This window comes from Delphinus delphis, chromosome 4 (assembly GCF_949987515.2).
Source record: "Delphinus delphis chromosome 4, mDelDel1.2, whole genome shotgun sequence".
In the NCBI taxonomy this organism is placed as follows: Eukaryota; Metazoa; Chordata; class Mammalia; order Artiodactyla; family Delphinidae; genus Delphinus; species Delphinus delphis.
In genome coordinates this window covers 45,369,226-45,383,438 of record NC_082686.1, presented here as the reverse complement: position 1 = coordinate 45,383,438, position 14,213 = coordinate 45,369,226, and the positions used below count along the sequence as shown (strand labels likewise).

General features: G+C 36.9%; 1 protein-coding gene across 2 annotated transcripts in view; it reads right to left on the bottom strand.

Moving 5' to 3' along the window:
• The window catches only part of EPHA6 (EPH receptor A6), an 867,569-nt gene that overhangs the window by 125,667 nt on the left and 727,689 nt on the right, over positions 1-14,213 (bottom strand). For both annotated transcript variants that reach the window (XM_060010502.1, XM_060010503.1), the window contains one exon: positions 495-704. In XM_060010502.1, the coding sequence (XP_059866485.1) occupies positions 495-704 (210 nt within the window). The remainder of the gene's footprint in view (positions 1-494; positions 705-14,213) is intronic.

The following is a 14,213-nucleotide window of genomic DNA, read 5'->3' as shown; positions in this document are numbered from 1 at the left end:
ATTCAAAAGAAGGTTGAGAGTGTATTTATATATCTCCAGAGAAATCTACATTGTTCATTTTTAAGTATGATCAGACGTTCCATAACATTTGCTATGAGAAAAAAATTTTCATTTCCTAACCACTGGTTCTTTACCATCACTGACTTAATTGATTGCACCATTGGCCTGTACAGAACTCCATTTAAACGAGATAACTATTGAAACATCAAAAATACTCAGGCAAAGGCAGATTTTTTGTGAGGGCAGTAATGACGTGGATCTTAAGCATGATGTTAAAGTCCCCACAGAGTGGAAGAAAGGAAACAATTAAGTGTCAATTCTTTTTTAAACCAGGCACTCAGATAAAACAAATACTTCTCAATTAGATAATGATGTTAAATTGGGAAAACGACAAATGAGAGCAGAAAATTAGAAAACAAAACCAGAATTACTCTAATAACATTAAAAATAATAAAAGTAAACAAACTATATTGGAAAAGGATGTATAAACTTACAGTTGTTGTATAAGCAGCTTCTGGATCATCTTCCAGCACTCGGGAGAGACCAAAATCAGAAACTTTGCATACTAAGTTGCTGTTGACCAATATATTCCTAGCTGCTAGATCTCGGTGAACATAACCCATATCAGAAAGGTACTTCATTCCTGATGCAATGCCTCGGAGCATACCAACCAACTGGATGACTGTGAAGTGGCCATCATGTTTCTGAAAGAGAATCACAGTTATTTCCATTGATTTATTTTATTATAGTACGTGTGCACGCATGCATGCATGTGTGCCTGTTTGTGTAGGTGTGTGTGGTGTATTAAGTGAAATTCTTGAATTTATTTTACTGGATCCAATGAATGTAAGTATCAAGTTTGCTGATCATTGACTGTGTTCATAACAAAAGATAAAAATTTGTTGGAGATTTAAAGGAAAGGAAAATCTAGCTTGAAGTGATGAAGGAGGGAAAAGAAAGGCGAGAAGAGAATCCACCAAATTAACGTCCAGAAAAAATGATTTCAAAAACTTTAAGTAACAAAAGGAAACTAAAATCGAGTAAGATAGTAGCAAAGACTTCCAAGAAAAAAGAATTCACTTTCCGTAGTAGTGAGCTCCCAAGGCAGTAAAACCTAGGATGTGATGAAAGCTGTGTGATTGCTGGAAATATGGTGAAAAATGATCAACGAAAAAGAAAAACTGATTGCATAAACGAGTTTAGGAAAGTTGCAGGAGAATGGAAAAAAAAACCCACATGCAAACAGAAAATAACTAGATTTTCCCAATCTTTCCTTATACAGTTGACTCTGAAACAACATGGGTTTGAACTGTGAAGGTCCACTTATACCTGGAGTTTTTTCAATAAATACACAGTTGGCCTTCCTCATCTGTGGGTTCCACCAGCCGGCAGATAGTGTACAGTACTATGTTTACAGTCCTGGGTTGGTTGTATCCGAGGATGCAGAATCCACGGATACACAGGGCTGGCTATGGAACTTGAGCATCTGCATGTTTTTGTATCTGAGGCAGGTCTTGGAACAAATCCCCCGCGGATACCCAGGGAAAACGATATAGAGCAAATATAAAGAAAGGAGTTGGCAATTGACTGAAAACAGGACTATTTTATTATAGTTCCCAGCGGGAAAATTAAAAGAAATATGAATAACAAGCCAAGCACAGCACTGGTATGTAGTAATTAATCCCTTGACTATTTATGCCTCTCACCTTGATTTAAAAAAATATTTTTAACTGAAGTATAATTGATTTACAATATTGTGTTAGCTTCAGGTGTAGAGCATAGTGATTTAGTATTTTTTGCAAATTATACTCCAGTATAGGTTATTGCAAGATGATGGGTATACAGTGTATCCTTATCTATTTTATAAATACTAATCTGTATATATTAATCCCATGCCCTTAATTTGTCCCTCGCCCCTACACTCTCCCCACTGGTATCCACAAATTTGTTTTCTAAATAAAAATAATATTTTTTTAAAAAGTAAAAAAAATCCAGTTGTCATTCATACAAGATGTGTGCACCAACAAGACCAGATACAAATAGTACAAGAGTACAAATGTAGAGAAAATGAATATAAAAATAATTTAAGTTTGAAAAATAATGCATATTGTTCTACTTAGTTTTTTGGAGATTGTTGTCATTAATGGGGTTATTGAGAAACATGAGATTCTCAAGTCAGTTTCACACATCAGGTAACATTTATTTATGAATGATATTAAAAATTAATATCTATTAAGAGACTAGAGGACTATATTACCTTATACAGTGTGATAGAGGCATACATAAGAGTATCTCAAAATTTGCAAAGTTAAAGCAGATTTCATGGATATACGATTTAAAACTATAGAGTAGCTTAAACACAGTGACGATTTGACCCTATCACAGTGACATGGTCTCCTGTACAATGATGATTCATCAGTCAGTTAAATAAATAAACTTATATTGCAAACGGAATAAACTTCATCTTACTTTATCAACATACGTCCCCGATAGCTCTCTGATAATATCTCCCAACTCAAGTGCAGAGTAAGGAAAAGAACACTCTCTTAAAAGAAACATTCTACAGCAAGAGTATCCATTTAAGCAGGCTCTTCTGTATAATTAATGTATAAAAGATAACCTAGCAAAGAAAATCTTTGGTGTTATTAGCTCTTTATGTTTCCCATCCATCTTCTTAGTGCACAATTAGATGAAATCTGCCTCTTCTGTCATGTACCCTACCTACCTCTCCTCTATTAGGAATCTCAAAGCCTTTGAAAGCATAAATTCTTTTGGACTAGAAAGGATTACACTAATTTTAAAGAGATGGTTCTTTTACGTATTAGTAAGTGAAGTTATCTGGTATCAACAGTTCTTGTCAAGGCAGAATTTCTGTATAGTAGGAAATGTTAATGGATGATCTGAACACTAAAGAGTGCCTCAGTTTCCTTATCTCTACAATGAGAATAGTATAATCTAACTCAGAATTGTAGTGAGAATCACATACAAAACACATAGCACAGCCCATCATTTATTTTAATAATAGTCATTATTTAATAAAAACTTATAATCATATGTAGTTTTTGTCATTTTAATATTAATCAGAAAATTCTCCACTCACTTTCCTGAAAAATCAGTTGGCAACAGAAACTCTTACATTATAAAGAGAAATAGTTACTTAACACCAGGTTGAAATTTAACTTCCTATCTTGTTCTGAGGGTGGCACAAAGCACCAAGTTATTTCTTTAAAAAAAAAGACTATTTTTTGGAACACTTTTAGGTTCAAAGCAAAATTAAGAGGAAGGTACAGAGATTTCCCTTATATCTTCTGCCCCCCACCACATGCATAGCCTCCCCACACGATTATCAACATCCTTCACTGGAATGGTACATTTGTTACAACTGGTGAATCTGCAATGACAAATCATAATCGCCTGAAGTCCATGGTTTGAACATTAGGATTCATTCTTGGTGTTGTACATTTTTGGGTTTGGACAAATGTATTATAACATGTACTCACCATTACATATCACATACTGTTTATGTATAGTATCGTATATCAATAACATAGTACTTTCACTGCTCTAAAAAGCCTCTGTGTTCCACCTGTTTATCACACCTGCCACCCCCCTCCCCTGGCAACCACTTATTTTTTCATGGTCTCATAGTTTTGTCTTTTCCAGAATGTCATATGGTTGGAAGCAGTATGCAGCCTTTTCAGATTGGCTTCTTTCACTTAGTTATATGCATTTAAGATTCCTCCATGTCTTTTCATGGCTTGAGAGCTCATTATTTTTAGTGGTGAATAATATTCCATTGTCTTTATGTACAGTTTATTTACCCATATACTTACTGAAGGACATCTTGGTTGCTTCAAAGTTTTGGCAATTATAAATAAAGCTGCTGTAAACATCTCTGTTTATAGACTGTTTATAGCAGTTTATATAGCTGCAGGCTTTTATGTGGACATAAGTTTTTGATTCCTTTGGCTAAATACCAAGGAGGGCAATAGCTGGATCGTATGGAAAGAGTATGCTTAGTTTTTGTAAGAAACTGCCTGTCTTCCAACGTGGCTGTACCATTTTGCATTCACACCAGCAATGAAGGAGAGTTCCTGTTGTTCCACATCTTCACCAACATTTGGGGTTGTCAGTGTTACTGATTTTGGCCATTCTGATAAGAGCAAAGTGGTATCTCATTTTAATTTTCATCTCCCTGATGGAGAATCTTCACGTCCTTATTTGCTAACTGTATATCTTCTATTGTGAGGTTTCTGTTAAGGTGTTTGGCCTTTTCTTTTTCTTTCTATTGTCTTTTATTTCCTTTCAGCTTGCTTTTAAAAAAACTGAAGTATGGTTGATTTAAAATATTATATTAGTTTCAGGTATACAATGTAGTAATTCAGCATTTTTATAGATTACACATACAAAGTTGTTATAAATATTGACTATGTTTCCTGTGCTGTACATTATACCCTTGTAACTTATTTATTTTATACCTAGTAGTTTGACCCATTTTTTAATTGGGTTGTTGATTTAATAGTTTTTCCATATTTTGGATAACAGTCTTTTATCAGATGTGTCTTTTGAAAATAGTTTCCCCAGTCTGTGGCTCCTCATTCTCTTGACGTTGTCTTTTACAGAATAGAAGTTTGAAGTTTCAATGAAGTCCAGCTTATCTCAATTATTCCTTTCTTGCATTGTGTCTTTGGTGTTGCATCTAAAAAGTCATTGCCATATCCAACGTTGTCTAGGTTTTCTCCTATGTTATCTTCTAGGAGTTTAATGATTTTGTGATTCACATTTAGATTTGTGATTTATTTTGAGTTAATTTTTGTGAAGGGTGTAAGGTTCTCTGTCTAGATTCTTTTTTTTTTTTGCATGTGGATGTCCAGCTGTTCCAGTGCCATTTGTTGAAAAGACTATTTTTTCTCCATGGTATTACTTTTGCTCCTATGTCAAAGACCAGTTGACTATGTTCATCGTAGCCTCTCTATTCTGTTCTATTGATCCATCTGTCTATTCTTTCACCTGTACCACACTGTCTTGATTACTATAGCTTTATAATAAGTCTTGAAGTTGTGTCAGTCCCCAACTTTGATCTTCATCAGTACTGTGTTAGCCATTCTGGGTCTTCTGTCTCTAAACTTTAGAATCAGTTGGTTAATATCATAAAATAACTTACTGGGATTTTTTTTTTTTTTTTTGCGGTACGCGGGCCTCTCACTGTTGTGGCCTCTCCCGTTGCGGAGCACAGGCTCCGGATGCGCAGGCTCAGCAGCTATGGCTCACGGGCCCAGCCGCTCCGCGGCATGTAGGATCCTCCCGGACCGGGGCACGAACCCATGTCCCCTGCATCAGCAGGCAGACTCTCAACCACTGCGCCACCAGGGAAGCCCCAACTTACTGGGATTTTCATTGGGATTTTATTGAAATTGTAGATCAACTTGGGAAGAACTACATCTTAATAATATTGAGTCTTCCTATCCACGAACATGGAACATTTCTCCATTTATTTAGTTCTTCTTTGATTTCATAACAGTTTTGTAGTTTTCCTCATTTAGATCTTAGACATACTTTGTTAGATTTACACCTAAGTATTTCATTTGTGGGGTGCTAATGTAAATGGTGTTGTTTTTAATCTCAAATTCCACTTGCTCATTACTGGTATGTAAGAAAGCAAATGACTTTTGTATATTAACCTTGTATCCTACAACCTTGTTATAATTGCTTATTAGTCTAGGCTTTTTGGTCAATTCTTTCAGATTTTCTACATAGATGACATGTCATCTGCAAATAAAGACTATATTCCAACTGCCCCCCCCATCCCAACTTCTTGTCTTACTGCATTAGGTAGTACTTCCAGTACGATACTGAAAAGAAGTAATGAGAGTGTACATCCTTGCTTGTTCCTGATCTTAGTGGGACAGCTTTAAGTTTTTCACCATTAGTATGACGTTAGCTGTAGGTTTTTTGTTACATAGTCTTTATCAAGTCTAGGACATTCTTCTCTATTCCTACTTTACTGAGAGTTTTTATCATGAGTTGGCATTGGATTGTGTCAAATGCTTTTTCTTCACCTATTGTTCTGATCATGTGATTTTTCTTTTTTAGCCATTTGATATGATGGGTAACAACTGATTTTGGAAAGTTAAACCAGTCTTGCATACTGAGGTAAATCCCACTTGGTTGTGAGGTATAATTCCTTTTTACAATGTTGTTTTTTGTTTTACCTCCTGTAGTGTCCTTGGATGGCTTTGTTATTAGGGTAATGCTGGCCTTACAGAATGAGTTTGGGAGTGCTCCCTCTTTTTCTATTTTATGCAAGTTATTTTAAAATTATTTTAACTATCCTTATCACCAACATTTGAAGAGATATGAATTAATTGCTTTCATATCAGCAACATAGCAATCATGGTTCTAATAACGACACATGGCACCATGAAAAAATGAGATTTTGGTGTTTGAAAAGAATATAAACTACTTTCTCCATTTTCTATGATGGGTCTATACAATGTAGTATACTTATTTCTAATTCACATGGCCAAGACCTTTTCAGGGGTCCATAAGGTCAAAACTATTTTTTATAAGAGAACTAAGACATGCATCTGCCTTTTTTTCACTTTGTTGATATTTTCACTAGTGGTACAAAACTCTGGTGGGTAAAAGTTCAGGAGTCTTAACACAAATTAAGGTAATAGCACCAAATTAACCTATACTAGTATTCTCATATTCTTCTTTGCTACATGAACAACAAGAACAAAAATAGTTTTATATAAGAATGTACTTGGTGAAGCAGTAAAACTCATTGATTTTGTTAAATGTTGATCCTTGATCACACATTCTCAGGATGAACATCTGTGGGGCATAGGAGAAAACAGGATTGGGCAGCAACAGAAGTTAAAGAATAGTAGTGCATTCACAACAAAGGCCTTGGAATATCCCATGGAATGTTGTGGATCTGGAGTAACTCTTCAGAGTTGGTCTAAATTGAGGAGAAGGGTCTGGGCCCTTATATTCCCACATCAATTAATTATTGGATGCAGGCTACCACTGTAAAGGTGTCATGGCTTTGGGTGAGATAGCTTTCTCTAGACAAAACCATTTTCCAGAAAGGGGCTCAGCTAAGAACTATCAGCTTCCAAATTTCCGGAAACCACAGGAATAAGAGAGTTGACCCTGAGAGTTCTCCCCAGTAAAGTTCCTTCATGCAAATATTCTTTTAAGAATCTTCTTCACAGGGAACCCAACCTGTGACAATTTATCTATCTATCTATCTATCTATCTATCTATCTATCTATCTATCTGCTGTTTATAAAATGTGTGCTTGATTAAAGAGAATCTCCCAAAATAGTTGTATATTCTTTTGGGAACTCATAAACCTCAATTGTTGCCACAGTCTTATAGGGAAAAAATATCTAACATTTCTTAAACACTATACACCAAATGAAGTTATAAGCTCATTAGAAGTATTATCTCATTTAATCTTTGAAACGACTCTGATATAAGGGTAGTTACTGTCTCCATCTTATAGATAGTCAAACTCAAGAAGAAACAGATTTAATAACCTAGTAGATAGTGAAGTCAGGACTTGAATCCAGGTAGTCTAATTCTAGAGCTTGTATTACTAATTGGAGTTAGCTGGAAAATTGTTGGTCCCAAGTGTGCCATAATGACCCAGTCTGGGCTAGTTTAGGCAGCATAATTTAGCTTAATAAAGCAAGGTATGAAAGAGCTCTTAGACTATTAAACCAAAATAAACAGAGAACAATCTAGATAAACCAACAAATGAGGATCTATTTATCCATGACTGGCTGAAAGGAATAACCCCGCTCATTCATGAGGTATGGCAAAAATCTGTTTCTCTACAAGTGATGCAACTCTCTCCTTCAAACAAATTCTATACTCCTTTTTCTAGCCCTTGTTAACATAAGCCTCCTCAAGTGTAGTTTAGGATATATTGGTTTTCTTGAATATGGTGGATGGTTAATAAATAGTCACTGAGTTAAATAACCTTTGATACTATCTTATAGTGCACTGGTTGCTTTTACTACATTATTCCTATTGCCTTGTATAAAAAAACATGTTTTTGTTTTAAGGTAGGATGCTGGTTTTCTTCCTTTTATGTAGCCGTTCTGTCACAGCATCCACTATACTGCCATGCCTTGTGTCAGCACTCAATAAATATTAATTCAAGTTGAATTGAATTGTTTATGAGGGGAGGAGAAAAATGTGAGAGTGCTGAGATTTAATATCTTTGGGCTGACTTCTAGAGATTAATCAAAAAGAAACTATGAATTTTTTAATGACTTTTTTTTTTTTTTCCCAGGAAGGCAGATTCAAATAGAAGAGAGCGAACGTGGCATATTTACACACTGCATCTCAGAGCTTAGTAGCTGGAATTCAGTTTGTCTTCATTCTTCTTTTTCTTTGCATTCTCAGACCGACTGTTAAGAAACATGGAGCTTAACCTCTAAGTGACAGAGAGGGTGAGCCTGATTGGAAGGTGGTTTCTGAAAGGTACACATAATAATATCTGCTATTGGCTTCCCTGGTGGCGCAGTGGTTGGGAGTCCGCCTGCCGATGCAGGGGACGCGGGTTTGTGCCCCGGTCTGGGAGGATCCCGCGTGCCGCGGAGCAGCTGGCCCCGTGAGCCATGGCCGCTGGGCCTGCACGTCCGGAGCCTGTGCTCCGTGACGGGAGAGGCCACAGCAGTGGGAGGCCCGCGTACCGCAAAGGAGAAAAAAAGAAAAAATCTGCTACTTCTGACAGAGCTCCACACAACCTCCTCTCAGGCCCTGGAGCACATCTCCCAGATCTGAGCAGTCACTGGCATGTCACATTGTCTCCACAGTAATGAAAGCTCTGGATGATGGTTTTTAAAACCCTACCTTGTGGGTTGTGCCCCATGGACACTTTAAGCCTCTCAGTGTCCATTCATCCTAGGGTGAGCTCAAGTACTTAGTCTGTGCTTAGTGCAAATGTGCTATGTTGTCCTGAAGTCATCACATTATTGTCTAACAACGTTTTTTATTTTTAAGGATTTATTTATTTAATTTTGGCTGCGTCAGGTCTTAGTTTTGGCTCGTGGTCTCGTCGTTGCAGCGCGCGGGCTTCTCTCTAGTTGTGGCGTGTGGGTTTTCTCTTCTCTAGTTGTGGCACACAGGCTACAGGGTGCATGGGCTCTGTAGCTGTGGTGCGTGGGCTCCACAGCGTGTGGGCTCTGTAGTTTGCGGCACACAGGCTCTCTAGTTGAGGCGCATAAGCTCAGTAGTTGTGGCATGTGGTCTCAGTTGCTCCACGGCATGTGGGATCTTAGTTCCCTGACCAGGGATCAAACCTGTGTCCCCTGCATTAGAAGGCGGATTCTTTACCACTGGACCACCAAGGAAGTCTCACAACGTTTTTTTTTTTTTTAAACAAATATATTCAATGTTTTGAAATTACAAATATCACCCTGCCAATCATTTGCTTAAAATCCTTCAAAGGCCTTCAAAGACAGAATAAAATATAGTATTCAATACAAAGACATGACCTTTGCTGAAAGAATGAACTTGGGGTTTCAGCAAGGACCTCCAGAAGATATGATGCTTATCATGAAAAACTCAGGTGGCAAAAGACTAGAAGGGCATTCCTGGAAGAGGGAACCACAAAAGCAAAGCATATTAGACAAGAAATAACATGTTGTAGGGGTGAATTAAACATCAAAAAATTGAATCAGAATAGGATGTGAGAATAGAGATAAAAGGGTGCAATGGTGGTTGCCAGGGGCTGGGGGTGGTGAGGGGGGATACGGGGAGTTACTTATCAATGGGCATAAAGTTTTAGTTAAGCAAGATGAATAAGCTCTAGAGAGCTGCTGTACAACACTGTACCTATAGTGAACAATACTATATTGTACACTTAAAAATTTGTCAAGAGAGTAGATCTCATGTCAAGTATAATTACCAGAATAAAGTAAAATGAAAAAAAATTTGGATTCACAAGTTCATGTAAAAAATGCAAACTTATCCAGGGGAATTAAAATAGTATTTGTGAATCACATATTAGTATGAATTAGTCTAACTTTATATCCAGCTGAGATCTGTGGCAATGAGAGAATGGCAGCTTAGATTAGGGTGGGGTGAAGGTCCAGGTTAGAGGTGATTCTATGTAGTGGAAAAAGGTCTACCCTGGGGATGAGAGGAGAAGCCTAGGGAAGGTGTGTTACCACATGGAATTAAAAACAATAAAAGTTGAATATCTGAGGACCTGGAAAGAGGATATGAAGAAAGGGGTGGATGCCACAGAAAAATGGCATTTAAAATTTTTTTGCCCAAGACAAGGCATGTAGAGGGGGAGGAAAACACACTTTCTTTTTTTGAAGGAAACTACAGGCCCCCTTCCATATTGAAAGTTACATCCTTTAGCTGTAGTCTGTGTTAAAGAGGCTTTTATGGCTCTGCCTAGGGACTTAAGCAGAAGCTCTAAAAGAAATATTTATGGGAAAATGCATTCTGAGTTCTCAACCATTGATTTATAAGTGACTTTGCAGAAAACAGTCCCTGGAGGATTACTTCTACAACTTAAGCTTAAAGTTAAAATTCAGTTTTTATATGTTTCTAAATCAGAGAGTTGACCATGCTATGACTTTTAAAAATGTTCCTGAATTAGAAAAGGAAACAGCTAAGGTTATATATAGATTTGAAAAGACCAGATCATTCGATCATTCTGGTTTTAAAATAACCACTGAACAAATAAGAGTCAGTATCTCCTTTTTACTCAAGTCTTGGTTCTTGTGGCCTCCCCAATTGAAAATCTTATTATAATTTCCCATAGAATATTTATTAAATCCTTCAAGGCTTTATTCTCTTGTAGAATCATGGATTTGGACTTAAGCTAGGCAGAGTTATATTTTTATTTATAGAAGGGAGAGGTCACCAGGAGTGGAATCAGATATCTCAATCATTAGGACACTAAAAATGTCATTTCTAATACACCTAAAAAATCTGGGAAGAAAAGTGAATATGGATTTGTGAAACATGGAAATTGGATTTTGAATTATATTTTAAGACCTTAAAATGAATATGAATATATAATATAGCTTTAACTTACAAAGCTTTCTACTGAGTTTGATTTTTTTTTTTTTTTGCTTAGGTTTATATAAAGATAAACTACAATAGCTACTGTGTGCTGCACTTAAATAAAGTCAAGAAAATTTAAACTTTTTTTATTTGGCATCTGGGGCAGGGTGTCACAGAGTGCCAAGATCCTGATGAAGCATCATTACAGTGCATCGGAATTACTGGGAAAGTTTTCACAAAATATATCTGCTTGGGTATGCATGTGTATTTTGTAAAATCTCGGTAGGATGGCAACTGATTTCCAGCCATGGTTGAGATCCACAAATTTTGAGTCTAAACCTAAAACCTAAATCTAAATCTAAATCTAAATCTAAATCTGGTTTTGTAAATCTAAAATCTCCTGTATGGTTCAAATGAGGGGATAGGAATGACTACAGAGGATTTCAAGGAAATGCATGGAACTTCTCTATATATCACTATAGTTATAAATTACATACCAATTAAAAAATTTCAATGTAAAACCTTGTATGAAAAACTAGAATGAATAGGAATATTAGAAAATACAGTTTCATGGTACCAGGTGCTACAAATGACACAACGCACATTTACAGTTCTAAAATGTTTAAAGGCTATTGTAAATTGATGCTCTAACTCCTAATTTAAGCATAAAAAGTTCAGCCATTCATATGCTTTGTTCCAAGTACACTATGCTTTGGTATATTTGGATGTTTATTGTCACATTATTTTTAGAATAGTCTTTGGCATTAAGCCGGCACAGGCGTGATAGTAATAACATTCATCGACATGAAGTTTCACATATTTTCTTCTGAAAAACATGTAATTAAAGGGATGTAATTCAACTGTGACTTTTATGGTTTAAAAACAGATACTGGTGGATAAATGTAATTCACTTTTTTTCCACTGTTTAATATAAAATGCACGTGATGTGGATTAATTGTGCTTACAGCCCAGCCCAAACATAACTCCACAAAACACAATTTACAAGAAAAGTGTGCTAATAAAACACAGCTCTCATTATTAATATATAACTAGCACAAGGTAAAATGCCATCTTTACTAGATTTATAATTTGAGTACATAAATATTTAAAAGATCCCTTTAATTTTTTAAATTAATATTTGCTTTGCATTTGTTCAAGGAAAATCTTCAAATGACACACATTGCTTCTGAAATGCTGAAATGCACTTATATGTATTATTTAAATACTCATATTTGTGAGGTATATCCAGATATTTTTTAATGGTGAAAATTAAGAATATTTTTAGCCACTAGAAGAAACAGACCAAGAAGTAACAGAAAAACAATTTTAAAACTCTTAGTGGAGCTTCCCCTGCAGCGTCTCTGCTCGCAGCCGGAGCTGAGGTGACCGCACAGCCATCTCACACTACTAACTCTGGTGTGAAGTGCCTGGTGCAAGGCCTCTGCACCGAGGACCCTGTGAGCAAGTGAGACTGGACTAAGCACAAAGTTTAAAAAGACGGCAGAGAGAAGAGTTCCTGAGAAGACCAGATAGGACATTTGCATCTCAAAGATACACCAGAAATACATCTACATGTGGAACAACTCCTACAGAACACCTACTGAAGGCTGGCAGAAGACCTCAGACCTCCCAAAAGCCTCAGAACAGCGGATTAAAGCTCCACAATCAACTTGATGTACCCTGCATCTGTGGAATACATGAATAGACAACAAGTCATCCCAAATTGAGGAGGTGGGCTTCGAGAGCAAGATCTATGATTTTTTCCCCTTTTCCTCTTTTTGTGAATGTGTATGTGTATGCTTCTGTGTGAGATCTTGTCTGTATAGTTTTGCTTCCACCATTTATCCTAGGGTTCTATCCGTCCATGTTTTTTTTTTTAATTCTTTTTCTTAATAATTAATTTTAATAACTTTATTATACCTTTCTTTCCTTCCTTCCTTCCTTCCTTCCTTCCTTCCTTCCTTCCTTCCTTCCTCCCTCCCTCCCTCCCTCCTTTCCTTCCTTCCATCCTTTAGACAACGAATCATCCCAAATTGAGGAGGTGGTCTCTGAGAGCAAGATTTATGATTTTTTTCCCCTTTACCTCTTTTTGTGAGGGTGTATGTGTATGCTTCTGTGTAAGATTTTGTCTGTATAGCTTTGCTTCCAACATTTGTCCTAAGGTTCTATCCGTTCCTTTTTTTTTTTTCTAAATAAGTATTTTTTAATTCAATAACTTTATTATACTTTATTTTATTTTACTGTATCTTCTTTCTTTGTCTTTTTTCCTTCTTTCCCTCCTTCCTTCCTTCCTCCCTCCCTCCCTCCCTCCCTCCTTTCTTTCCTTCCTTCCTTCTTTGCTTCTTACTTACTTTCTTTCTTCCTTCCTTCCTTCCCTCCTTTCTTTCTTTCTTTCTTCATAATTCTACTAATTCTCTCTACTTTTTCTCCCTTTTATTCTGAGCCATGTGGATGAAAGGCTCTTGGTGCTCCAGCCAGGAGTCAGGGCTCTGCCTCTGAGGTAGGAGAGCCAATTTCAGGACACTGGTCAACAAGAGACCTCCCAGCTCCACATAATATCAAATGGCGAATATCTCCCAGAGACCTCCATCTTAACACCAGCACCCAGCTTCACTCAATGACCAGCAAGCTACAGTGCTGGACAACCTATGCCAAACAACTAGCAAAACAGGAACACAACCCCAGCCATTAGCAGAGAGGCTGCCTAAAATCATAATAAGTCCACAGACACCCCAAAACACACCACAAGACATGAACCTCCCCACTAGAGAGACAAGAGCCAGCCTCATCCACCACAACACAGGCACTAGTCCCCTCCACCAGGAAGCCTACACAACCCACTGAACCAACCTTAGCCACTGGAGACAGACATCAAAAACAGCGGGAACTATGAACCTGCAGCCTGCAAAAGGGAGACCCCAAACACAGTAAGATAAGCAAAATGAGAAGACAGAAAAACAAACAGCAGATAAAGGAGCAAGATAAAAATGTACCAGACCTAACAAAAGAAGAGGAAATAGGCAGTCTACCTGAAAAAGAATTCAGAATAATGATAGTAAGGATGATCCAAAATATTGGAAATAGAATGGACAAAATGCAAGAAACAGTTAACAAGGACCTAGAAGAAATAAAGATGAAACAAGCAACGATGAACAACACAACAAATGAAA